This window comes from Cheilinus undulatus, linkage group 3 (assembly GCF_018320785.1).
Source record: "Cheilinus undulatus linkage group 3, ASM1832078v1, whole genome shotgun sequence".
In the NCBI taxonomy this organism is placed as follows: domain Eukaryota; kingdom Metazoa; phylum Chordata; class Actinopteri; order Labriformes; family Labridae; genus Cheilinus; species Cheilinus undulatus.
The window spans coordinates 37,827,518-37,855,180 of record NC_054867.1 but is presented as its reverse complement, the minus strand read 5'-3'; the positions used below and the strand labels follow the sequence as shown (position 1 = coordinate 37,855,180).

Here is a 27,663-nt window from a genome sequence, read left to right as displayed (position 1 = left end):
TCCAGTGATAGATTGAGTCTATCTCTAGTGATCCCCTTAACTGTCCCACAATACAGACATAAGGGCCCATCTGACACACAAGAATACTGCCAGGTCTGCTTTGTTTGATCTAAAAAATGAAGAAATTGAGAGCATCCCTTGGCCCCCCTGCTGTCCTTCAAAATCAATAAAGGCCAGAAATTTTTCCTGGTTTCTATTCTGTTTCATTGTGCCTTCAAATCAAAGCTTAAGAATAGAACATTTTGATATAGCAGACAGCTATTCAGTGGCAATACCCCTATTTATGTCACTTTTATAATATCCGTTTTGCTTTTGTTGAGCCGCACAGAGGAGGGGAGCAGCAAGGTGCAGATGGGATGGGAGTGATAACAGCACAGGATGAAAAGGAAAGAGCAGGAGACAATGAGAGATGGAGGGAAGGAAGGAGGAGGGAGTGGAGAGGGGAAATGTGGAAGTCAAATTGGTGATAAAAAATCAGGAGGCTATAAAGACAAGGCGACGCATAAATGTGCCATCTCTGAGAGTGATGTACTGTGCTGTATTTCTTCTATCAAGTTTATTTTTGGCATCTTATGTGACTTTATGAGTTCTTGTCAGTGTAAGATACTAACAGCTCCTATTTGTAAGCATGTTTATGTGTGTAAGCAGTCATCCCAGCTCACATATGTGTGTGTGTGTGCGTCAGGTTTGCGTTAATAGAGATGAGAGGCGCGGGGTCAGAGCGTGGACATGCATAATTCATGAGGCAGATTTGGCAGAGGAGTCCCGAGGGAGCTCTGCGCTATTGTAGTGGCTGCAGACATAAACAACACAGCGTCACAGGGAGCTGGTTTCATTAAGGGGGTAGGTGGGAGTAGGAGTGGGAGTGGGAGGAAGGTAGGGGGGAATAAGCCCCTCACAGCTTTGATAGAGTCTCTGTCTATGGCTGCAGCTCCTTCACATTGAGGGGAGTGTTTGTTTACAGCATGGCCTTTGTCAGAGTCATTTTTTACAAGCTGTTTAATGTAATTAAACTGGGGGATATAACACATTCATTATTCTTAATTCTGAGCCAACAGCACAGTCCCTTTTAATATTAATTATTAATTAGTTATTGTGTCTAAAGAGAAGGGCCAGCAAAATTTCAATTCTTCAGAGCTTCTTGATACCACAGTTTCTTTAACATGCATCTCTGCTACTTCAATGACAAATAGTATGGAAAAGTACCACAGCCTAAGGAAAAACTCATCTTCAAGGATGTTTCTAACTAAAAGCTGCCCTGGGTGAAAGAGAGAGTGCACCGTCTAAATCATACAAAACAGTATAATTACACGGCTTTACAATTTAGACAGTGAGCATGAGTTTGCCTGTAATTTTTGTAATAAAAACAAGTAAGGGCTTCTATTTGTTGCTGTGCTATCAAAACAGGCATTATAATAATAAATAATAGCTTAAGTTGTATAACACTGTTAAAAACAAGGGTTAACAATGTGCTTTGACATGTGCAGAAGCACAGGTATTGATATGGTTAGATTTCTCAAAGTGTCATACACTACATTAAAAAATTCTGGTAACAACCCCTACTTTTTATCCCCTGTTTTTAATTTTAAGAAAGCACACTAAAACATATGGCTTGCATGTAGCCAAAACCTCCAGTTTTCATGACTTTTTTGTTGTAAATTAGTGCAATTGGTCCGCCTTTCCATCTGTATAATTTTTTGAATACAAATTTCACAACAATAAAAGTTTCAAAAAGATGCTTACTATGATCATTCTGTAGTTAAATATTATAAAAAAATACAGCACTTTTTTATCCTCTGAAAAGTGGTGATTTCAGAGATTTGAGGTTTGGCATGGCAATAACAAGATATCAGTCCTGCTCAAATAAACAGACCCTTTGTTTGTTTATTTGTAAACTGATATAAGTATCAATGTACTTAGATATTTTTCCTGTCATTTGTTTGCATCGTATATTTTGCTGTTCTACTAGAATCTTGTCACTGTTCAGTAGTAGTTTAATAAAGGTTTTGTTTGACCTTCTATATCTCCTCACTGTAGGTTTTTACATCTGTCCAGTTTTAATTTGTCAATAAAGAATAGAAAAAGAATCCTTTATTTAGCATACTAATCATTCAGACAAGGCTCCAATATGAGAGAATGGTTGTTGTAGAAAAAAAAACGTTGATTCCAGCATGTTTTGTGTGTTTAATTTCAGTTGTTTGAACCCCACACTCACTGTCCTGTTATCATATAGATTAATTATAGTATCCCATAGACTCTTACTTTAAACCTTAATACCTTATTTCTTGTTCCATTTTTGTGCCACTTTTTCTTCCTTTAAGAATATTCCCTTAACCATCTGCCTTACGCACTTTAACACCGTATGCACTTTAACTGCAATGGTACATTTTTAATTCTGGTCAGTCTTAAGCATAGTCATATAGCCAGCTTCTGTATTGTATGTGGGTGATTTTATAATATTGTACTGTTTATGTTGTTTTGTGTCTGCATGTTGTCTGATTTTATGCATATTTTATTTTCATTATGTGCATACTTGATGTACACCTCTATATGTATACCATCAACCTGCCAGGGACTACAGATGGAAATTAGCCTATGGCTACAATCTGGCACATTTGCATGTCCATGTTCACTAATGTGCACTGTCCCCAATAATAAATACATAAATAAATAAATAAAATCTCCCTTTTTTTTGGAATGAAACACACATAAACAGTACATATAGCAGACTTGAATCAGTACAATCATATTACAACTTTTACTTATGTATTTATTAATCTGATAGCATGATATTAGCCCCATGATTTATGCATTATATGTGTTTTTGTCTGTTATTTTTTCATGAAACATTTTGCAATTTTACTTAAGTCTTGTCACTGCTACATAGTATTCTGGTATAGTAATTTATCTGCTTTGTTTATTTTCTTGATATGACTTTGCTGTCCATCTCTATGTTTGCTAAGGTTTATGGTTGTACTCCTTAAGATAAACACATCTTAACAAATCCTTTAATAAGCATGTTTAAAATAAAGTATGGAATCAAATGGGAAATAATAGGTACAATATAGCAAAACTGAAAGAAATATTGATTCTGTCTCATGTAGTTAAAGCTCCTTTGAGGAATTTTGGTTACACTTTTTGGAATAAGTTGGCAATGACATAGTTATAACAGCAATTTATCAAATAATAACTTTGTAATATTAAGGACGCCTTTTACCAAGTAATAATGTATTAATCATCGAGTAATTCCTTGTGATATTGTGCAGTTCTCTGGTAATTAGGTGACATTTTTACCCTTACTCTAACCTTTACCCTTTTACTAATCCTCATAATATTGTCGCAATCCTCTAGTACAGTGGTTCTCAACTGGTGGGTCGGGACCCAAAAGTGGGTTGCGAAGCAGTTTTGACTGAGTTGCAAATAGGTGTTTGTAAAAAAAATTGTGGCAAAAAATCCTGAAGTCCTTAGGGGATGTGCATTGATACCTTTTATTTTACCCTGTTTTACTGTGAAATTGGGTACATTTAAATGTTTGGCCAATATTTCAATTAATTTATCTCCTTTTCTTGCAATGAATAAAGCTATTTTTCTTATGATAATTACGTTGTTTCTCAAGATCTCTGCAAAAAAAAGAGAGTCAGTTTTGACCCTTCATTTTTCATACCGTGTATTTTAGTCCAATCATGCTCAGAACCGCAACATATTAAATTAACTTAAACATGAATTTTTGAACTTTTTTGGGGAAATTTGGGTCACAATTTGTCTAAACAGAGACTGGTGGATCCTGAGGCTAGACCAGTAGAGAACCACTGCTCTTGTAATGAGGTAGTTTTGAGTTAGTGTTAGGGTCAGGGTAAGGGGGTTAGGGTAAAATGCCACCTAATTACCAGAGAACATCCACAGCTCTACAATGAATTACTTGATAATTAAATCAAGTAAATACCTCCTTTATATTCCCATATTTCCAAGATACTGCTTTATAAAATGCCAACTTATCACAAGGTTCTTACCACCTTATTCTTGAGAAATTACTAGATAATTACCACCTATTACCAAACAATTATTAGGTGATTTGGGCCCACTAAAATAAAATATTACCATATTTTTTACAGGTTATTAAATGGACTGACACTTCAGTATGACCCTGTAAAGTAGAACAAACCTAAAGGTATAACATTGATTATCTCTGTCTAGTTAGTTTTAATGTACATGGGGGTAGGTATCAGATGAAGTCACTGACAGCTTGCTGCAGACATGGCCTTGGTTTTAATTTTCAAGAGTAAAGATTCATAACTAGTGAAACATTAAAAGAAAGCATGAGATGTTTGATAGAAAATACAACTTACACAAGTTCCTTGCAGGAGCTTTAAGACAAGAATTACATGTATGACTACTATACTCACCATCAAGGTCCTGCTTGTGCTCTGTTGAGTAAGCTTTCCCGATCATAGTCCAGACTGGCCGCAGACAACCAAACAGCCCCTCCAGAAACCCTCCTCCCCCTCCCGTAGACTGGCACTGTAGCCTGGCGTCGTCCGCCTGGCTTCTGACTGCGCTGCTGTCCAGCTCCTGCCCCTCTCCCTCCGTCCGTCCAGGACTCCCATCGTGCTCATGGAGCTTTAGTACACTGTTGGCAAAGTGCTCCTGTGGTTCCTCGCCAGGCGTCTGGTTGTGTCCGGGAGTCTGCCCCTCTCCTCCACCACCACCACCACCACCGCCGCCACCAGGCTCCACAGCCCCTCCGGTGTCTATGGACAGGACGTTACGAAGAACGCACTGAGTCGGTGTCAGGTCCATTTCAGGGGTGCAGGGTGTAACGGCATCGAGGGCGCGGAAGGATGGGGGGTCGGAGAGGGGTGTGTTGAAGCCGGATAAGGATGGAGAGGGGGCACGAGGTTCGTGAATGAGTGCCATGGGAGCTTTTGGTCATCAGAAGAACAGGAGAACTGGAGGCCTTAATGAAGAAAGACAAAGGAGCACAAAAAGAGGAGGCAACCATTACAAATCAAAACAAATAACACATCCATGTTTATTTATAACCATGACTATTTAAAGAGAAAGTCTAGACATGATAGTCAATGTTAATCCAACAATGAGCAACAATGGCTAGGGAAAGCTTCCATCACAGGCAGATACCTGGAAGGTTAATTCAATAATAAAGGTTAAGTTTTCACATAAACTCTAAGAGCCACAATGGCTGGTTTGGTGTAAGAGACTGTCTCTTCTTAAAGTTAATTATTCAGGCCAATTATGCAGACCTTTTAGCTTTCACTGGGCTATATACGCATCAATGAATGACCTACAAATCTGAGCAGACAACAAGGCCCTCAGGCTGTGATCAATAAGCACATATGCATGCTCCTTGCTATGCTCCTCTGGATCCATCTGGTTTTGTTGTCACATTACAAAAGTGCTCTACAGATTTTGATACAAAGCTTAAAGGACCGTCCATGGTGTCTGTTGTAAGAACATGACAACATCATCTGCAGAGAGGAGGAATATGACATGCAAATATGCCTTTTATAGTTTAAAACAACTCGAAGATAAAAATGTACTGCTGTCTGGTAACTGTTCTGTTCAATTAAACACAGATAAAGATAGCAGTAGAGTGGCGGAAACCTTACATACGCCTACTGATCAGGATGACTCATGGTGTCTGATCTCCTAAGGTATCAAATCAATACTACAACATAGGAAACACGACTAGCAATGTGGGGATTAAGGACAACAGAGCAGCCTGTCTGGGCCATAAATGAGCAAATAAAAGGCCTCCAATACCTTTGATGAAATATGCAGTAAATAATATCAGACCCCCATCCCCCTTATACTTGACAACCTTATGTATGAGCTGCAGCATGTTAATGAAGAAGGACACCAATGTTGTGTGAGGGGAATGGTGCCACAGCTGGCTATTTACATCTTGCACTAGAAGCATCACTGGTATGTTAAAATGGCTGAGATCAGATGATTGCTCTGGAATAATGAGAGAAATCTGCAAGGCCTCTTCAAAGCTTGTCATTTCTCCAAGGACGACGGCACGCACACGCTCAGCCGACAATGAAAATGCATTATTTCTTGTCTGAGCTTTTTGAAGTTATCCACTTTCCCCAAGCTTCCTCAAAAACAGGCCATACCTGCTGTGCAAAATAATGATACAAATGAAAACCGTGAACAGTGCTATCATGTTGAAAAGCATCTATGACAAAACCAACATGAGTTTCTCTCCAGGTGACAATACAGTCCTTATGATCAGCTATGCCTGCCTTGATCCTGGTCTATTTTATGCATGCCTACTACCACTGAAACTACTATAATGATGCTGTGCTCTCACTTCATCAACATGGCATTTGATGGATGATGAGCCTACAGCATCCTCCCACCCCTATCTACAGCAGCATATAACATCTATAATTCATAATATTAGAAGAGTATTCATCAACCAAATCCACCACCTTGTGGAGCTCAAAGTGTGTAAACCCTTTCTCATTATAATTGTTCTTTGCAGAGAGGAAACCCAACCACTGAGACACATCTGGTGTCTGAAACCTGGAATAATCACAAATCATTCACATCCGACTGCTCCCTGTCTGCTAATAGCCCTGCTCTGGCTCTTATTCCTGGGTATCAGCTGCGGAAGAAGCAGCAGTAGGAGCAAGAGGAGGAGGATGCTACGGTCTGATGCAGGCCGGTGCATTGTGGATGTATCGTAGGGGTTTCTTGCGCACCTCCTGCGGTTGAGATGCACCAGTGAAGCATCTCAACACACAAGTTACAGATATACTCAGCAGTTTCTATCTAAACAACCAACGATCAGGTGCGATTTGAGGGTAAGATTCGCAGCATTTTTCTTGCTAGTGACGCTCAAGCGGTGCCAATAAAAACCAAACAGTTCCTACCTCAGTGCCGACAGCTGACGTCCATCGTCCTTGATTGCTAAAGCTTATTCCACGTTATATTGCGATTTATGCTAACCTACAGATGATCCTTTCACGTAAAACGAGCATCCACGCTCCTTCCTCGCCCTCCTCCTCTTCCTTCTCTCCGCACCCAGTGCGCTTCCTCCGCCCTGAAGATGTGCGTTTGCTCCACCTGCGCGCAGTAAACACTACAGCTCGGTTCGCCTGTTTTCCCAGCTCCCTACACCCCCTCCTCCTGCTTCTCTTCCACTCTCCTCTTGAGGATGTGATCTGCGCACACTCAAGAATTTATATACGGGCTGTCTCACCTATAGTAAACACGACTGACGAGAGAGAGAGAGAGAGAGAGAGAGAGAGAGAGAGAGAGGTGGGGGGGGGCTAGAGGAAGGGGAGGCAGTGTTGGGGTCCTCCTATCACAGTAGAAATGTGCCGTGACGAGCTGAGCCCGGTGAGACACGGGACAACAACCGCAGGTAAACGGGTTTCTATGCGCGTGAGGCTGCTCTTTACCAGGAGGCGGGGGGGGTCAGCCGGTATGTGAGGTGATCAAAATGATGTCATCCTCGAGGCATGCAGCATTTGAGTGGACAGCACCGTTTAAATCCCTGCTAATGCCCTCGTGACGGGTGTAATTGGTGCATAATCTGTGAGCACGGTCTGCCACTAAGGGGACACGAAGGAAGGACGTTTTTTATGTTTTTATAATCGTCTCCAATCTCTACTGACCCACTTCTTTCGGAGAGGAGGATTGGGACAGCTCAGGACCTAAATGGGACTTTCCCCAGGCGTGATTTCGGTCCCTGGGTGACTTCAATTAACCTGAATGGAGCATGCTAGCATCAGTTTAATTTCAACAGCTTTCAACTGTCTTATTTTGAAAATCATAACGCATGCATTATCCACAGTTTATGTTTTTTTGGTAAATTGAAGGTAAAGATATAAATACAAAAGTGTTTGGCTACCTAACCACACCACCAACCGGGACTGAAATGACATTGTATTCAAATATATTCACTGTCATATGGAGTTGCCCCCCTGTTGCATCTGTAACAGCCTCCACTCTTCTTGGAAGGCTTTCCACAGGATTTCAGAGTGTTTTTATTGGAAATTGTGTCCATTAATTCTGTAGAACATTTATGAGGTCAGGCACTGACGCTGGACCAGAAGGCCTGGCTTGCGATATCCATTCCAGTTCATCCTAGAGGTGCTTGATGGGGTTGAGGTCAGTGATCTGTTCAGACCAGTAGTGTTCTTCCACACATGCATGTCTTTATAGTCTTTGCTTTGTGCACTGGGGCACAGTCATGATGGGATAGAAAAGGGTCTTACCCAAACCGTTGCCACAAAGTTGGAAGCATAGCATTGTTCAAACTGTCCCGGCCTGGCCCAAACCCTGAAAAACAGCTTCACACCATTATCCATCCTCCACCAAACTTCACCGCTGACACAATGCAGTCGGGCAGGCAATGTTCTCCTGGCATCTGCCAAACTCAGACTCGCCCATCAGACTGCCAAACAGAGAATTTGTCACTCCACAGAACATGTTTCCACTGCTCCACAGTCCAGTGTCGCAGTACTTGACCCCACTCTGTGATTTTATCTGGTCGTTCGCTTTAAGGCTGAGCATTTGTTCCTAAATGCTTCCACTTTCTAACAACATCACTTACAGTTGACTGGAATATCCAGCAGGAATGAAATCTCACATACCGTCTTATTTCAAAGGTGGCATCCATCACAGTACCACACTTGAAGTCCCTGAGCTCTTCAGGACGACACATTTTGTGAAACAGCTTTTACAATATTCTAAGTCTTAGCCTACCAGTTTTGGGCTAACAAGATATGACATAATTTCATAGCAGGGAGCTACAAGCCAAACAAGATGTTTTCTCTATACCCTACTAATACTGTAAATCTTTCAATACCAATACTAGAAGCCTTTTTGTCCTTAAATTTGATATGCCAGTTAATACACCGACCATAGCTACTTCACTATCTCCCATAAATATGACTCATTTCTTGTCTTTAAAGCAGTATAGCCTATTACCTGTTACTACTTTTGAGCTGCTAAAAGAACAGTGTGCTGCTAGCAAAAGAATATTTTCAAGAGTTACAAGCTATTATGCCCTGGAAAACATACTAGTTTCTTCTCCAAATCAGAAGCCCATCAACTTCTGCCTTTGTACCATCAGTAACAAGACTCTTATGTGATACAAACTTTAGACACTCATAGGCCTACATCAAAAATGTCAAATTTTTTGTTGCCTTTTCGAATTAAAGACACTAAACCACACAAAATACCAACATAAACAATGCATTAGAGTCTTCCAAATCAGCTGGAACATCTCAGCAAGTCAAGGAAATCCCGCTTAATTAATGGATGTTAGTGCAACTCTGCAGGATTAGAGAGATCATGTAATGACAGTCAACACTGGAGAATCTTCCAGGAGTCAAACTTGGCTTTCATTAAGATATGGTTGTTTCTGTAACAGTTGGGGATCCAATGTCTGAGCCACATATTTACAGACGGTCTCACTGCTTGTAGCGCTGTGACCCTTTTTGAGCATTAAATCCAAATCCAGCACTTATCTCCCAGATTAAGCTCGTGTTGGGTTTAAACCAAAACGATGACCTCATCGTGCTGTTTGCAGACGGCGGGGGAAACCCCAGCTAATGCTCAAACCGACCATGTGAGACTGAGAAAACCTGCGCACTGTAAACTCAAAAAGCATCCTTTCCTCTGCGGGGCTTTATAAAATCATAATGAACCCTCGGCAAGTGTTTTGCCTGAGTCTGTTACCTCCAGTGGAATCACAGTTAGGAGAAAATGATTGCTTCTGTTTTCATTTGTTTGTCTTTTGAGTCATTCTTTGCCTCTTGTTTCCAAATTAAGTCTGTCCGAATGAAATGTTATGAGTAGTTTTCTGTCTGTGGAGGATTGAGGAAGCATTTTTAACAGCCAGATTTTTATAACCCCTCATTTTTTGACAGACTAACTGAGACCAGAGAGTAATAAAATAAAAAACAACAAATTCTTTCCAGTTAATTAAACACTCAACTACCTTCTTCTGCATCTCAATATTACAGCTAAAACATTGGGATGCTGTTAGAGATTCAGTGAATTTCTAAAAGCATGTCGTCAGCTGACTCAATGCTTTTATTTTAATTTAAAATATAATACAGCATTATCTTCAAGCTCCTGGATACATTTTCAAGGAGCTCTATCCAAAAGTGCAGTTTATTAATGTTTAATGTTGGTTTTAATATCACATGAAAAAGAGATAGTGGGCGAAAATCAGCAGCTTTAATCATTCTTGCCGTTTTATGCCATCCACATCTCTGATTCCTCTCCCTTTACTCTGACTTGAGGCAGTCCAAGTGGAGCAGAGCTTCCTCTGTTCTATTTCAAACTTTCTTCATGATTTATTTATTGGTGCTTGTAGTTGGAGAAAGGCTCATCATCAGGGATGTTCAGTCCTCTGAGGGTCTGTGCTGCTGCCTCTTGATGTCCAAAAACACAGCCTCTGCATCTGTTGTGGTTACTCCAGCAGAAGGAACGCCGCGGGGTATCGCTCCTTCACAAAAAGACACTCAAACTAGACAAAGCGACATCTTTTTAAGAATATATTTCTTGGGGCTGGGAGTAATTTGGAAAGATTGCACTGAATTGCATTGGATTCAGAATGGTATGTGTCATACTTAAACTAGAGATGCAACTAGTGATTGTTTTCATCTATGATTAATAGTCAATGAATCTAACACACTATGAATGCAAAAAAAAAAAAGTTAAAATTTTGGGGAATAAAATATCATCACAGTGTTCAAGAAGTGATCTCTCCAAACTGTTTCCTTTTTTCCTTCCAACCAACCCAAAGTCAAAAACCCAAATACTCTTTAAACTACATTTGTAGAGACAATCTAACCACCAAAAAGGCCACTGGAGAGAACTTGAAGTCATTTCCAACACATCGTGGTTAAAAAGGGAGCTGCCATGATTAACTTTTAATGCTTTATAAGTAATCAAGCATCCTCATCTTTACCACAAAAAACTGGCTGTATTGCAAAAAAAAATGCTAAATACAACAGAATCCAAAAAACAAGCTCACTCAGCCACACAAAGTGAAAATACTGTGTGGCTCCCCCTGATTCCTGATCTCCTGTCACCCGTTTGCCTAAGATCCTTTTTTCCTTCTCCCTGCATGTGGCTGAGATACTACCTATGCCAGGTACACAGGTGACGTAACAGTAGCAGCAATGTTTGCATGCAACCTTACCACAACAGACATCATGACACAAATCAAACAGGCAACAACAATTTTCACTAATGACTTAGCAAGCAGCAACTCATGACATTTAAGACACTAGAACCAGCAAATGTTTGAAGAGTAACAAAGCCCTCAGACCACTTTTTTTTATTTTATATATATATATATATATATATATATATAAAATAAAAACCTCTAAACCTTAATGGGGATTTAGTAGTACTTTCGATCAGCCAGGGTCCAAATTTTGACATTTTAGCATTAAATATTCAGACTTGACATGTTGTGTAAAAATGGACATAGCAACTGCCATCTACAGGTTGAAACTGTCCACTGGAACTGAATATTTTTGAAAATATCTTCTGGCTGATCTGGTTCTCTGCGATGTACAGTACTTAGCAAATTTATTAGACCACCACCCAAAGTAAGGTCTGTGCCACAGCTGCCATAAATTAACAGCATTGGTAATTACCAAAATCATTTTTTATGTTTCTGCAATGGTTAATACACCAATATGTAGAAGCTCTTTAACCCAAATGATATATTTAATGCTAAAATATAATTGTTATTGTTATCCATGAATTTTCAAACTTACAAAAAATACCTGAAAAAATAGTAAAGCACATTATTATTTCTTTATTAATATGTCAAATTATAGTTATTTACTTGCATTCCTGAAGAGAAAAATGAGTTTTAGTGTTTGAATGTTATGCTTGATTAATTTCTGACTTCTCAGAGAAGCCCAGTGAGCCGGCTCAAATTTGGGTCTAAAAAGGTGAATTCAGTTTGAAATTCCTCATTCTTGTTCAAAATGGTAAAACGTGGAGAGCTCACTGAAAATGAAAGAGTCTGCATTAAAGCACTTGATGATGCTGGATGGTCTCTGAGACAAATATGACAGGTGGTCTAATATATTTGTTAAGCACTGTATGTTGACACCACAGACCTCTAAAATCAACCACCCACTTCTTCTACAACCGTTAACTTCACTTGTAGCAACTGACAGCCGAATTTTGTGGCTCCACCAATCAGAGATGTTGCTGTGACACTCTGGGATTGTGGGTAATGCAGTGCTCTTGCCATTTACATGCTGACGACTGAGGATGCTGTGGAGAATTGGCCAATCCCATTCTCATGCATCCATAATCATTTACACTAGGGATATCCAGATGCTGGCAAAAATCCAATACCGTGCATCCCTAATTTACACACCACTGACGAAGCAGGTTAAGTGTCTCCCAAGGAGCTAGGACTGAACCCACAACCTTCCAATTGCAGGACAACCAACTCTACCTACTGAGCCACAGTTGCTCCATGTCTGCATATAGATATGCAAAGAAGTTTTCAGTTATCACAGAGGAAGTACAGATGAATTATAGAAGTACAATTTAAGGCAATTTTCCCCGTGTTTGAATAACAGTTACTTCCTGTTGCATGGCGATACATCAAATTTTGAGAAGCTGCCAGAGCCGCGCCCCTTTAGTTTTGTATACAAGCTGATTAACTCTTTATCTCCATGGTATTTTCTAGCCGAACACAAAAATACTCATGGGTTTGCACTCATTTTATAGGAGTTATTAATCTCAGAATAAGGCTTGGATTATTCCTTTTCTATCAATTCTCATTTATCAAAAATTCATAATGACATACTTCCTGTTGATTTGGCAATATGGGTCCATGAGGCTTTTTTGTAGATCTTTGCATGATACACAAGCCTGCCCATTGTCATATTCTTAGATCAAATTTGCTGTGATTGCTAGAAAAATGTTAGAATGACAGCGTAGGAAGCCCAGTGCCTAACAAGATGCTGCTCCTGAAACGGTGCATTTACTGTAGGGATATACTGGTGGATGCCTCTCTCTCATTCACGTATGGTAATTAAACACAGGAAGAAGAAAAATGGTCAGTAAATACACTTGACTGGGAGCACACGTACCTGGGTGGACCGTCCAAGCATGGTCCGTATGTGTGAGAAGCACGGTAGCTAATCTCATAGAGAATATCAACAGTGCATTGCAAGCAGAGCCTGTAAAATGTTCCCACAATGTGTATGTTGTTCAGTTGTATCTGAGATTATCTGGTATTGTTATAAAACCAGGAAATATCATCAGGATGAAAAAATGGTGTCAAAATATCTGTTAAATATGAAGTCTTTCCATGTAAGGAAAATCCTGTAATTTAGAGGAAAATAAATGCTCAATTATCTCTGCAAGGCTTTAATATGACTCCTGAACAAATGACTGTATTACACAGTGTGGTATCCAACACAGGCTGATGTAAAATGCTGCATTGTTTGGCATCATGCCTCATAATCTGTAGGAGGGAATTAACAGAATCCTGTGTGGAGAGGAATGCAGTGTGTGCATGTGTGTTTACATGCCTGCTGTATGAGTGTACAGTATGTTGTGAAAGGCCTGGTGCCAAGTGGTCACAGATTGTCCGGTTTAGAGGGAAGGGGGTAGAGAAGAGGTGTGCATGTGTGTGTGTGTTTGGGTATAGGGAATGAGGGGGAGGGCAGCTAAGGCTCTTTGGAGAGTCTATTTATGGATCCTCGTCGAGAGCCCCTTGTGTTAGTCATTGTCACTTTCACTCACATACTGCTGAATAGGCGGCCAATCATCAAAATCCACTCAACTCTCTTCCTAAAGGGAATGTGCACAAAGGAAGCAAAGATAATTGGCACTCTGTTTCAGTGTTATATTGACTGTAAACCAACAGAAAAACAGCTGATGCATCCTTTACATTTCTGACAAAAGAAGACAGGTATTTCATGGGTGTATTTTTGTATGCCTGCAGATGGAGAGACCCCCTTACTGTCTGTCTTGGGAAGCTGATATTGGGCTGTATCACAATCAGGCTGCCACTCCTTTGTGCTTCATCCATATTGTCCACTGATGGGATTCATTAAGATTGGCGCCAACCAGAATTGGTGGACGGATGAGGGGGTTGAAGGATGGAGGATTCTCCATTTCAAAGATGATCTCACCTCCTGTCTGCAGCTCAGGAAGTGGACTTTTCATTCATAAAATTCATCCATTCACACACGCATAACCGCACATACACACACTCAATCAACATATCTCCCAATAGGATGCTGAGGAGACAGTTGTGCCAATGAGGCAATATTCAGGTGAGATCACTACCGAACGCTAAGTTTCCTCTTTCCGTTTATATAAAGGATGTTTGATGCATTTCATCACTTAACCTTCCTGCATTACAGCACCACACACTCAAGATCCTGATGATGACATCATGTTAGGCCAAAACATTCCTAAAACTAATCTGTGAAAAGTCATTTGCAATTTATGAACTGATTGGAAAGTTATATTGCTAGTTAGAGGCATTGGAAACACTTTGTAACACAAAACTTACAGATCTTTAGCTAAAAACATGACATTTGGAATACAGGAATGTGCAGTGATAGGCAACTTTTCAGAGCTTTCTGTACAGCCATCAGTGAGTAATGAAGGACTTCTTTTTGTGTTGTAAATGGTAAATAAACGTGTGCTTATAAAGCACTTTTCTAGCCACTTTCACACCACAAGTCACACCAACAGATTCACTCCACATGCACACAATGATTGGGGTGACCGTGGCTCAGTAGGTCGTGTTGGTTGTCTCATAATCAGAAGATTGTTGGTTCAATCCCCAGCTCCTGCCGTCACATGTCAATGTGTCCTTGGGCAAGACATGTAACCCCAGTTTGCTCCCACTGCTTCACCAGTGGCGTGCAAACAGGTATTGATGCATTTGAATGTGATTAGCTAACACTGATGGCCAATTCTCCATAGCAACCTCTGCCATCAGTGTGTGAATGGAGAGAAAGGGTATGAATAGGTAGGTGTGACCTGCAAAAGTACTTTGAGTAGTTAGATGTGGGGATGGGTATCATTTGGGTTTTTTGAGATACTGGTGGTAAATCAACACTTTTATACGGCGCCAATGCCTAAACGGTGCCAAACGGATACTCTCAAGAGAAAATGAGTGTGTTGAAAGTCAGCAGGAGAGTCAGCTAAAAGCTGTCTTACTGTACATGATTAACAAAAATATATTTTAGAAGTTGCCAGACAAATATGGAACAAGAATTTTCTTGCCTTTCATTTGGGTTGGTGGGGTATCAACATGAAGTATCAATTCCTGTGCTGTAATTCACTTCAGTAGGTATCGAATGTGTTGGTACTGGTACCATGTTGGTACCAGATTTTGATACTCATCTTTAGTCAGATGAACAGAAAAGCACTATACAAGCTCAATTACATTTAACATTGTGAAGGCTGTTCAGACAGTTTTAGCTAATCCCATTCATACACATCCATATACAGTACATTCACACAGCACTGATGCAGCAGTGAGGGAAAACTGGGGTTAACTATCTTGCCAAGGACACATCGGCATGTGACTGTAGGAGCTGGGGATCAAACCCTCGATATTGAAAGACAACTGATTTGCCCCAGTTGTCCTCCTTTACAGTCTCGATAGCAACTTAAGAAGTAATAATCAGTGTTGGGAGCAAAGTGTTACAGTAACTCTGTTACTTTTTATGGTAACTAGTAGTGTAAAGTGTTTCTTTTTAAAGTCATTACAACTACCTAGATTTAAAGCACTTATGTGGCACCAGCGTAAGCACAGCATCATCCTCAGAGAAAGAGTTTGTGTCTGCTGCAAAGACACACACACAGACACACACAAACACTCGAGCATGAGCCTTTCTGTCTTGGAAATCCCAGTGTTATTTTTTGTTATGAGAGGAAGAACCACCATGCAGAGAGGCATTTAGAGAGCAGTCGTGATTTCATTTGTACACTTTCAATATAGCACAGCTATTTTATTCTTCAGTGTACAAATGCCTGACTTGAAAACAACGTTTCAACGCTGTCAAAAGTTATTGTTGTCTTTAGTGAAGCTCGCAGACCTAAACAGCTGATTACAGTTGTTGTGGCGGAAGAACATATTAGCCGGTGACCAAAGCTTGCATTGCAAAATAGAGCCAAACACCGAGGCTTCTGGGCAAGAAAAATAAATAAATAGAAAATTTTGATATAGCTTACAGTTGAGCCAGCATTGCTCCTGTTTCAAGGGGCAATGCTCACTGAAATTACTAAAAGGCTAATGCAACTACCATTGCCAAGTACCATACAAAAAAAAAATATATATATCCCTTTAAATGGGCTTCATGCAATATTGCTTTGGATTATGTTTTGCTGTGCAAAATTTTGGCAGTTTTCCCTTTAGACTATTCTGAATTTAAATGACCATTTAATGGAGAGAAAATTAGATGTTTGGAATATTTCTTGTATTAACATTGAAGCAACACTTTATAAATCCATGTAGAGTAGGCTGACATTTTAGGTTTGGCTGACAGGGCTGTGTGTTCACCAGCATGAGCAAAAACCCCTTTCACATAGATGAAGTCCATGTGATTTATTATTAATATGAAAATACTGACTGTGGCTGATTTCTAGGCCCCTGTCTTGTTGACAGCTTAAAGAAGTCTCCAAGACAAGTGAATCGCCATATTGACTCATTCCGGCGTGCTCTAAAATATGCTAATCCAACATTTAGATCAAGCACTTCTTTGATCTTCCAGAGCGATTAGCGATGCGCCTGATTTCCCTTTGAAACCTCCGAGGGGCGAGGAGGCAGCCAGGCAGCCTGCTGTGGGGAGCCTCTAGCAGCTCGCCGGTCAGGAGAGGGTTAAAAACAAGAAAGGGGAGGTTGGAGAAGCCTTCCTGAAAGTCACATGGTCTGTACCGGGAAGGTGGGGGGGAGAGGAGGGGAGGGGGAGGAGTCTGGAGCGTGTTGCCTTAGAAACAGAATCCTCAGTCGGCCGGTGTGAAGTCAGAGGCGTAATATTAGGCAGTGACTGCAGTGAGATGCTGCTGCTGCTGCTGCTGGTGGTGTGAGGTGGGTGGATGGGAGGCGAAGGAGGGAGGGGGTGAGTCACACTGGAGGATGCACTCTGCATTCTAATGGATGGACACACATATACTATACAATCTACGCCTCCATCACCCTCCATCTACTGTCGCATCTTTATGTTTCAGCCTGAAACTATACAGTGTCCTCACTGTTCTTAAGAACATACCATTGATTCATTAAGCCAATAGAAGATCCATTAGTGCACGTCCTGGTGCTTTCACATGCATGCTATGATAAAGGGCATTTATTAGAGGGAACCAACTGCTTAGACAAGCGAGTAAACTATAGCCGTGTAATTGGTGACGGAATAATTGCACAGCACACGTAGTAATTAAAGCGATAATATGTGTAAACTACGCTCAGGATTATCATTGGATTAACTACACTTCCCAAATGCCCCAGAGTGTAGGAGGCTCACCAGCTGTTACAGGGAAGTGTTTATAATTATGTGGGTGATTTTTTTAGGGGGCTGTTGTCGTGAGGGGGTCTTTTCTTTTGGCTGCCAGGGGATGAGTTTGTATCTCATTAGGGGGGGAAACAGTTCATATTAATGAACTTTTTCTGTCAGGCCGTGGGACAAGAAAACACAACTAAACAGATATTTTGAAATGGGAATCCAAACAATTAAAAAAATATGAGATGTGGGATGCCTTAGGGTCAGAGTGGGGACATAATACTCAGAAGTGGAGGGACATGACCTAATTGTGAAAAATAACTTGAGGTGTATGGATTGTTATTGTTTTACATAAGTGTACATTATTTATTTGCCTTTCATTTTAATCACTGAAACTATTAGAATACATTTAAAGGCTTTATCTTGTAAGCCTTTTATTTAGTTGTTACTTTGTCCTTGCCTGGTGATTTTAATGATACTATTTTATTTTTAGTGGTATTTATTTTTATCTTGATATTGTAAATGATGGTTGCATCTCAATAATCTCTGATTAACTGACTGAATTGAATGCAATTTTATCTCACAGTGTTAAAGTAAAACTTCTTTATTACACGGCCAAAATTACTGTAAAATAAATACATGATAAAAGCTAGCATAATTTGTTTTACTGCGTGGTCTTGAATTGTTAATACAGCAACATAAAGGCCATAAGAAGGCTTTTAAAGGTGTTCAACTTGAATACCAAGAAATTTTCTCTATAATTTGCATCAAATCTTTAAGCATATAGTATGTTTTTTTAATGTTGTGTTTCCTAACAAAACCATAGGCTACAAGTTTGTTTACTATCTTACATCAACAGCAAACCAACTTTCTCTCCGCAGCTCAAAGCAGTCACTGCAGTGTTATAACAGGGAAACATGACGTACCCTCACCCTATAGCAAATAATTGACTTTTTCGATTGAGCGCTGCTCCCCTCTTCCTTTTAAGGAAAGCTGGGGCAGGCTCATTTCCCATCATCGCTGCGTGTAAAAACTGGAAGCAGCAGGGAACATCACAGTCAGGCCCTGTGACGTTTTCTCGGTCACCACCCACAACTGTATCTCGTGCTTTTGGAGCGAGCCAATGAAGGAGGGGGTCTGCTGTCTGATACAGTGTTAGCTGGCCAGCCGTGTGGGAGGCTGGCCGATGAACATTACCTTCAGGCTTGTTTATTTCTGTTTAACTGTGACCATGACTCATTGGATTTTTGGGAATAAAGAAGAGCTACAGTACACACTGAGGGGAAAAATAATAAATCACATGTTTTGGTTTTGATTTTTCAGTCAGTTTCAGATAGTTGATCTCTTGTTTTTGGCTTGTACTTCAAATAAATAAAACAGCTGCTTATATTAAGTTTTGATTTTTAAAACCTATGCAGACTTAACTCTAACTTAACATAATCTAAAAAATACTTTTCTTTACATTATTTAGAGTTTTAATTGTCTGAAGACACAAGAGAAGAACCATATCCTACTCTCGAACAAAAACACAAACTAGGAGTTTATAAAAAAGATTATTTAACTTACAAAAGAACAAAAATGTCAAGCAACGTCAAGCAATAAACTTGTACATTTAGTAGGATGTGTATGAGTAGGATATGTTGTGATATATTCCTACTGGATGTCATTTTCCAGTTATATTGTGTATATTTTTGCGGCACTACATACCTCACAGTAATGGGCTTGCTTCTCTTCTATTGTCTTAGTACCTGCCTGTTTTGCAGGACGGCAGTGGACATCCAGAAATATTCTTTCAGCATACATAACTAATCAAAGATGGCATTATCTTTCCCTCTAATTTATTCAGAATAATGAGACCTGATAGCACTGTTCTTCAAATTTGTATTCAGAAGGGATACGAGTTACCAATTATACAGAGTTATGCAAATGACCCACTTGACTTGATCACACATTACCTGTAGGGTCATTGGTTTAGGTGTTGTAAAGAGGCCAATTATCATTTATTACAAACCTGTGATGAAGGTAATTGAGCTACTAGAATCTGAGGATATTAATGACAAAAACACTACTGTTAATTTAAAAAGAAGAAACCAATCTGAAAGAACTATTAGTAGTGTAGCATCACTGTGAGACTAGAGCCAGTCGTTTCAGTGCTGCTGTCCATGGTGCTGATCAGGGGTTGCTATGGTCTCTGACAACAGGGTGCTGGATGTGTACAGCATTATATGACTTTTCATGTGAAGAGCTGTATAGAGTACAAGGATATTGGAATCAAGTAAAGTACAATTACACTGATTCTAACTTAATTAAGTACAGTTACTCACCAATAAATGCCCAAGTAATAGTAAAAGTTATTTATCTAATGTAGTACTGAGTACCTAGGTAGGGTTGGGAAATTATCTAAATTAAGATTTAATAGTAATATGTCCTTGTACAATTTTCAAATCGCAGAAGATGCAATTTTTTTTTACCTGAAACATGCTGAGATACCATTTCAATACATTTTTAAGGCAGAGACGTTATGCTCTACACATCATGCAAATATTCAAGTGTCAATTTTTCCAGTAGGAATATATCACAACATATCCTACTCATACACATCCTACTAAATGTACAAGTAAAATACTATCTTTCCTTTATTTGCTTGCAATAACAACACATCTCCTACCCAGGGGTCTAATTAAAGGCACACCTTCATAATCAAGTGCAATAAAATGGCACATTTTGGATGTAATGTTGAATTTTTCTGTTGCTACATGACTGTAATGCTGCAGTGTAAGCCAAACAACTGTCAAGTTACTGACAGAAAGCTCAGATTTCCCTTTTTACACTATTATTTTCTATTTTCTTTACTCAATAACAGGTTCTATACAAAATGTAGCAAAGTATAATGCAATATATGTTCTTAATAACATTAACTCAAGAAAATAAAATAAGTTGCTTCCCACCTGTAATGGGGGAGGAAGGTTCAGAAGTGGTTTGTAGCTGTCATAATTTATTTCACTACATTTTAGAGGGAATTTTTTTAATTCATCAAAAACATCAGTCAAACTCATTCTGCAATAGTTACAGTGCTTGAAAAGCTCACTTTAAAAACAACAACAATAATAATTATTATACAAATGTTTAAAGTGTTCTTTTGGCCAATAAAACGGTACCTAAAACTACAACACCAGAACACCAACAACACAAGCGACAAAAACAAATGCAGCTCAAATTCTTATAAAACTGTTAATAACCCCACAGCAATCAGAGGGACAAGTCACAACAAGATGGAGTCTAGCCATATAGTGAAACCCTACACCGGACCATCTCAGAAAAAAAATGGCATCCCTTCTCCCTTAAATCAATGTTTATCGATTTCATTAGTCTAAAATAAAGAGCTGTCAACGTGCCCGGTGAGGCAGTGATATGCAGCCAGGACCAAGCAGCCAAGTGGAGAGACTGATCTACAGCGAAACCTGGCGGTGTAAAATTTGACCTGCATCTTAACGATTGTACTCGGAAAGCATTTACACATTTAATTCTTGCAAGGTTCAACATTGTTCGACGCTGACAACCATATCTGCCTGTGCAGAACTGCTGATGAAATACGTACACACAGGATATCTACCAGCATCGCTGCAGGAATGAGCTAAATCATGCTGAAGGAAACTGGATCTGTGGTCCCAGTTCAAGGAAAGACACCTACCTTTAGTAGAAACACGAGGGCTGTTTTGTTTCCACAGCTGGGTGGTTGTGACTGAAAACAAAACAATGTCACGTCTGAGAAAAGCTTGAAAAATGCAGGCTGTCTCTGCTCAGTATGACTACTACAGGGGTCCCATCTGGCTAATTACCTTGTCAATAAACCTTGAGTGTAATACCGCGAGAACGAGTGTTGAGGAGTGAGATTTCAGTCTGACCCAATTTAAAAATCCTTTTGCAATACCTGTGTCGTATCTTTGTCCTATTTCAGTTTCACTAAAGAAAATTAAAAATACAAGGTTAGTTTTTAAAGTCTCCTTAATGTCCAGGGCAAAATAAATAGGAATAAAGTACATAAATAAGTGTGAAATGGCTAATGTTTATGTTCATCAACACGGCCACTCTCTGGCTACAGTCCAAGAATGGCAGTTTATAGAAATTATAACCAGTGTGCTTTTAATGAGATTTGATTTGACATACAGCGATAGGCATGGGTATAAGACTATTACAAGTGTAAACATAGCTTTGAAAAGGCATCGTGTCCCTTTTTATTTCAAATTGGGCACACTTTTATATCTGTGAAAAGTATGACACTTAGAAAACTGTGATGTGCCCCTTGAGCTCTTTGTCGGATTATAAATTAGCGTAATTTGAAATTTTGCTGATAAAAGATGGTTACATACAGTGTGTTTTTGTTTACTGTATGTTCATGTGTGATTTTTGGCATTGGACCTAACAAGACCTAAAAGGAAAACAAATTATAAATAAAAACTAAGTAATAATGCAAATATTTTAGGAAGTTTAAAACAGTACTATTATAAAACATGGGACTCTCCAAACGTCCCATGTATACGGACTTGGGTCTTTTCCAATGCCTGCAGCGCCCTCTGCTGTCGGAAATATAAAGAAAAACGGTGCAGCCTAACTTCTTAAAATCTCTTGCGTTTATGAGTCTAACTTTATTCCACTTAATCTGAATGGAAGGAGTTTCAAAATACAAAAAACCGAGGAAGGACTATAAATAAAAACAAACAAGCCGACCATGCTCCCATGTTTCTCCGATTCACGAAATAGGCGTTCCACTTCCGGTCCGTCTCTCAAATATATCCGCCACCGGCGCGTCTCGTGCACAGCTTTTGAATGTGGCGGATCGCACTTAATTTGGCAATTAATAAATCAGAAATAAACTTAAGCACACAAGTACGTGTTTTACGACTGCTCGAATCACAAGCTCACTGCGGCTTTTTACTCTCTGCAGACGACACTCGTCTAGAGCAACGCTACATGTCAAGTCAAGCTAAGAGATTTTGCTCTGAAAACATGACCGTTAAAAAGATCGGAACCCATAACGGCAGCTTCCATTGTGATGAGGTTCTGGCCTGTTTCTTCCTCCGCCAGCTTCCTGAGTACAAGGTAGGGTCCAGTGTTCTGCCCTATAAAGAGGTAGTTGTTGCTCGTCCTGTTTCTGTATCAACTGTTATTTAACCGCAATGTGTGTTTCTGTTTCTTAAGATAAATTATTTTAAATAACTCACAATTTAAATATAGGTTCTTTAATCTGCGTTTATGTGGCGTGGACACTTTTTGACGAATTTGTCGCTGGGACGTTTTTTCTTTTTTTTCTGACGTGAATCGTGTTATGTAATAGTCTTCCACATGGGGGTGCTGTTGTAAAGAAAGTTGGCGCTCCAATAAAGATTATATACTTTATTTTCCCTTTTTCTTTTTTTGTTTAACTTTCAGTCATTCCACTTTCATTGTATTTCAGGAGACAATGCTTCAAATGACCTTTATTTAATTTTATTTATGAAATCTTATTCATAAATGTTTCATCACAGTAAATCTTGCTATCTGAGCCTACAAGGCTGGATTGTTACCTTGTTAGAGCAACTGGACTGTACAGTGTTTTTTCCTCCATTTCTGTAATAGGTTTTTCAAAATCCAAAACGAAACATTACAGGTGTTCCCTGTGTTGTGAAGCAGATATCAGGCATGAACTGTTACATGTGAATTTACACGAATTTCATGGGATTAAAGACCTCCTTTAGGATTGCGGCTGTGATCTATTAGGATCACACTTATGTAACAATAAGAGGGTTTGGAAGATTTTAATTTGAAAGAGGGTATGAGGTTTTTGAAAACCTAAATGAGGAGTTTACATAAAATGCTATATCAGATATCTTTGTCCTGAAAAAAAAAAAAAAAACGATTGATGGTTGCATATCTACTAAACTTTGTCTTCATTGCACAGGATGCTGAGATCGTTCGGACAAGGGACCCAGCACAGCTGTCAGAGTGTGACATTGTCGTGGATGTTGGAGGAGAGTTTAACCCAACAAGGCATCGATACGACCATCATCAGAGGTACCATTGTGAAAGAAATCTTCTGGTGAAAAGAGATAACCCGAAAACTGTAAATTAGTGTAATAGACCTTTTTCATGTTGTATACACTGTGATATGCCGCAGCTGCGTGTCTAAAGCGTTACTAATATTATTCACAATGGTTCATTCTATTTGGATGTGCTGGTTATCCGTGTAATTGGGCCAGTCACCAGAATTAATCTTGTAAACTGAGGTACTTTATGCTGTCACATTGCATGGTGTCTGCTGCACGGAAGACCAGTTGTAGCATTGGCAGATATTAGTGTTAGGATATATTTGCACCAGCTGCAGCTTAAACTGTCCCTAAATTAGTTTGTGGATGACTGGAAAATTAACTGGCCAGTACTCTGAAAGTTTATTTATCACTGAAATGACTTTCTAACCAAAATGGCCAAATATATCCTGGAGCCAGATTAACAAATGTTGGATTGATTGTAAGCCGCTTTGCCATCTGGGTTTTTGAGTGCTTTTCTGTGGTTTATACTAGACATTTCTTTGTCTTTTGGCATTTTAAACTTAAATAAGACATTTAAAAGTGTAGACCTGAAGTCCAGTCAGGACCACCTAAATATTTTTCTCTTTATTAGCAGTTATTGGTTTGTACTTATTGCTGTTATTTTATGTTTGACGATGAGGCTGTTCTAGGATCCCCCTACCCTTCCACAAGCCTCAAGGAAAGCATCAAGCAGGAACAGCTCGTTCTTGGTCTTCCTGTGCATACAAGTAAGCCTGAGACAGGGAGAGAAGCACCAATAAACCCACAGCAGAGCAGGCATCAGTGACAACAGAATGACATTGAAAAAGTCAGAAGCAGAGTAAAGGAGGAGCTGGGGTGGAGGGAGGTTGCAAAAAGTGGATAGCATAGGGAGTAGCAAAGAGAGGCAGCATGAGTGCGATTAGCCAATCGCATGCTAAGAAGCGAATCGACAGACTGTCAGCTGATGTCATTTATATAGCAGTGCTCGTCTCCATAGCTTACCTGAACTAATGCTGTATGCTCAATTTATTGAATTATTGGGTTGATTTCTTTTTCTTGAATAAGGATGTTACCAGCCTAAGGATTTTTTGATCATAAAGTAATGCCATGTCATTTTAATGTTCCAGAAGAACACTCAATGTCCCTCTTTTTCCCCACGATCCCTTTATATCTGACTTTGATTGGAGTATGCCTTTATAAAGTCTAGAAGTGATGTTGCCTGTTCAGGCTCTGGATAAAATAGTATCTAACTTGGAGATATCTGTAGAAATCATTCTGTTTGTGATTGTCTTTTTCTCAAATCTTAATCTTCTGTCCATAAAGAAATTGTAAAGAATGATGTGTCCATTAAATAGTCATTATCTGTGGATCAGGAAGGAAAAGGCTCCATGTTTTCTCAAACTTGACTTCCTGCTAAACTTCCTTCCACATGATTGCCTTCCCTCCAACTCTCATCACGTTGAATCATCAACCTATTACAGATGTCGTCTGCTCGGTGTCCTGATGATAATCAGCGATAGCTCTCATGACCACGGTGATAAAGATATGCTAGGGCTCTCTTCCTGGCAGGTGGTTAGTGATAATTAGCGCTCCTTCAATTGAGTGCCCCCCCCCCGCTGCTGTTTCACGAGGCACAGAGGCTGCCACGGCGCTGTCAGGGACCACAGGAGAGTGTGTCTGTCACTCACGCTCTGAAGGATGCACGATGAATGTGATGGTAGGGATGGCTGTATGAGGGTCCGGGCACTGTGAGAAGTAACAGAGGAGCTGACGTGGGCAACGGGGACAATTAGCTCTCATTTCAATAGCACTTCTTCAAACTGTGACAGTATACAGATGAAGCTGACAGCAACACAAAAACATCACAGGATGACTGTAAATAAGGGGAATGAAATTAATTAAATTTCAATGAGGAGTGTCAGACCACAATATGAGAATTATAAACCTGAAATATTGAACCACTAAGATAACAATATCAATACCATCTTTAAACCGGCAGGAACATTCAATATTAGACCATTTCTATTTTTAAATCAGCAAAAATAGCAGACTGCAAACAGCCTAAACTACTCAGAGGTTAGGGTTTGGTATTGCTTGGGTTTTTTCTGACACTGGTGCTAAATTGATACATTTAAAGCATTGCCTGTTCCCAATCAATGCCTGAAACAGTATTTTTAGGAGAACAAATGAATGTTAAAAGTCAGCAGGAGAAGATGCTAATAGAACACGGGATAAGAGAAGGACTTACGTAAAAGGCACAGAGTGGCAGGTGGACTTTTAGCTTTTTTTTTTTTTTTTCTTTAGCAGTGAATATAATGGCAGAAGTAGTCGGGTGGCCAAGAAGGTTTGAGGAAAGGTTTTCTAAACTCTGACTAGAGGTTATCGGAGCAAAACAGATTAGATCTGGCATGGATTACGTTTTGGAACTTACACTAGAAATGTCCTCAAAGATCTTCCCTGGCAACCAAATACTGAATTGTAGTAACAGATGAATGTAGTTGCTTCTATTGGTTCTATGTTTCTTTGATACCACAAAAGATAGCTGCATGGACAGCATATGAGTAAATTAATTTGCTACAAATGCTACAGGTGACACGTTAATATATACTTTAACATTGTCTAGCAACCAGGCCCAGCATACATTCCTATGTTCACTGACTTGAATTAGCAAGGGTTCCCACACATCCTGGAAAACCTAAAAAACAGCTGACTAATTTCCCAGCTGTAGAAAATATACAGAAATCAGAGAAGAAGCAAAATGTCCTTGAAAATCTTGTACTGTCCTGGGAGATTATTAAAGCATTCTCCAAAGTGTGTATAAGAAATCCCCTAAACAGGTGGCACTGTCATCACAGGACCAAATTAAAACTGGCTCTCTTACTTTTAAAGATTAAATTGCTCTAAAGAGAAACAAAATTACACACAACATGGGATACATAGTATTAAGAAGTGAAAAACATAAAAGAACAAATGTAAGAGGTCACGTAAGAGAAAACAAGGGGGAAAAATAGGTTTTAAATCCCTAAACCATTGTGGTAATGTACTTGTATTTATAAAATTATCATCTGCAGATGTATTTGAATTATTCAATGATGAATTCATCATCATATATAAGCACAAAACTCATGGTTATATCCATAGACTGAACAGTTTGGGTTTTTTTTTGTTTTTTTTTAGGATATATTTTTAGGGGTGGGAATGACTAGTGGCCCCAAGACGTGATATTATCACAATACTTGGGTCCCAATTCAATATTATTGCAATTTTAAACATTTTGCAATACATTGAGTATTGGGATACCATGTATTGCAATATATTGCGATCTATAACGTTTTTTCAACTGTTTAGCTGATTTAGCATTAGTCTTGCCCTCATGTATGACATATTTCTGCAGTATTTGTGCCCTTCTTGCATTCCTAATGTCCTTCCCCTGCTGCTGCCATGTTTGTTGTAACTTTCTTCTACTCTATAATCATCACCTCTGCCAACCTCACTGGACAAAAAATTGATTTTATTTTTCCATTATCATAGACTTATATTAGCAAAAAATTTGGAAAAACATCAATACTTGGTGGACGATTCAAGACGATACGATATATCACCAGACAAAATATCGCAATACTATAGCGTATTGATTTTTTCTCCCACCCCTGATATTCTTGGGCTTTTTATACCTTTATTAAGGGATAAAGGATGGTGAATAGAGTCAGAAACAGGGATGAAAAAGAACGGGAGAGACATGCAGGGAAGGAGCCACAGGCCAGACTTGAAACCCAGCCGCCCACATTCATGGGGCACAACAGCTAGGCTATCTGCACCCTAGACTTCCACAGAAAAGGGACATATTGTTGTATGGGCACAATGTGCTCCTATAATGCCATCTAAAATGTCGTCAAAAATGGCTTGGAGAAGCTCTGCGAAATGATCATTTGAAAAGAGAAGAAACCCGGACAATTCTCTACTTCCCAAATAAAGTCTCTGCAGACTGAGCCACTGCTGCCCCCAATACTAGAAGCAAGGACTTAGCTCAACATCTAACTCAGCATTTTAATAAAAACCATTTAAATTTTTGATGGCTTGTTGTTTTTATTTGTGCTTCCCTGTGGGGCACCACATTCTATATC

General features: G+C 39.5%; 2 protein-coding genes across 4 annotated transcripts in view; one reads left to right on the top strand and one right to left on the bottom strand.

Moving 5' to 3' along the window:
• LOC121528178 (mitogen-activated protein kinase kinase kinase 12-like) overlaps nucleotides 1-21,312 on the bottom strand; it is a 43,637-nt gene extending 22,325 nt beyond the window's left edge. The window contains exons 1-2 of one of the 3 annotated variants that reach the window (XM_041815457.1): nucleotides 21,184-21,312; nucleotides 4,404-4,954 (exon numbers count right to left, since the gene is read on the bottom strand). In XM_041815457.1, the coding sequence (XP_041671391.1) occupies nucleotides 4,404-4,914 (511 nt within the window). In that variant the 5' untranslated portion in view covers nucleotides 4,915-4,954; nucleotides 21,184-21,312. Of the gene's footprint in view, nucleotides 1-4,403; nucleotides 4,955-6,896; nucleotides 7,174-21,183 lie in introns of those variants that run through there. The other 2 variants (XM_041815465.1, XM_041815474.1) reach the window with 2 other exon arrangements.
• A 969-nt stretch (nucleotides 21,313-22,281) lies between these two features.
• Nucleotides 22,282-27,663, top strand: part of myg1 (myg1 exonuclease) — a 35,545-nt gene continuing 30,163 nt past the window's right edge. Inside the window, exons 1-2 of the mRNA XM_041777944.1 lie at nucleotides 22,282-22,592; nucleotides 23,431-23,543. Coding sequence (XP_041633878.1) covers nucleotides 22,320-22,592; nucleotides 23,431-23,543 — 386 coding nt within the window. The 5' untranslated portion in view covers nucleotides 22,282-22,319. The remainder of the gene's footprint in view (nucleotides 22,593-23,430; nucleotides 23,544-27,663) is intronic.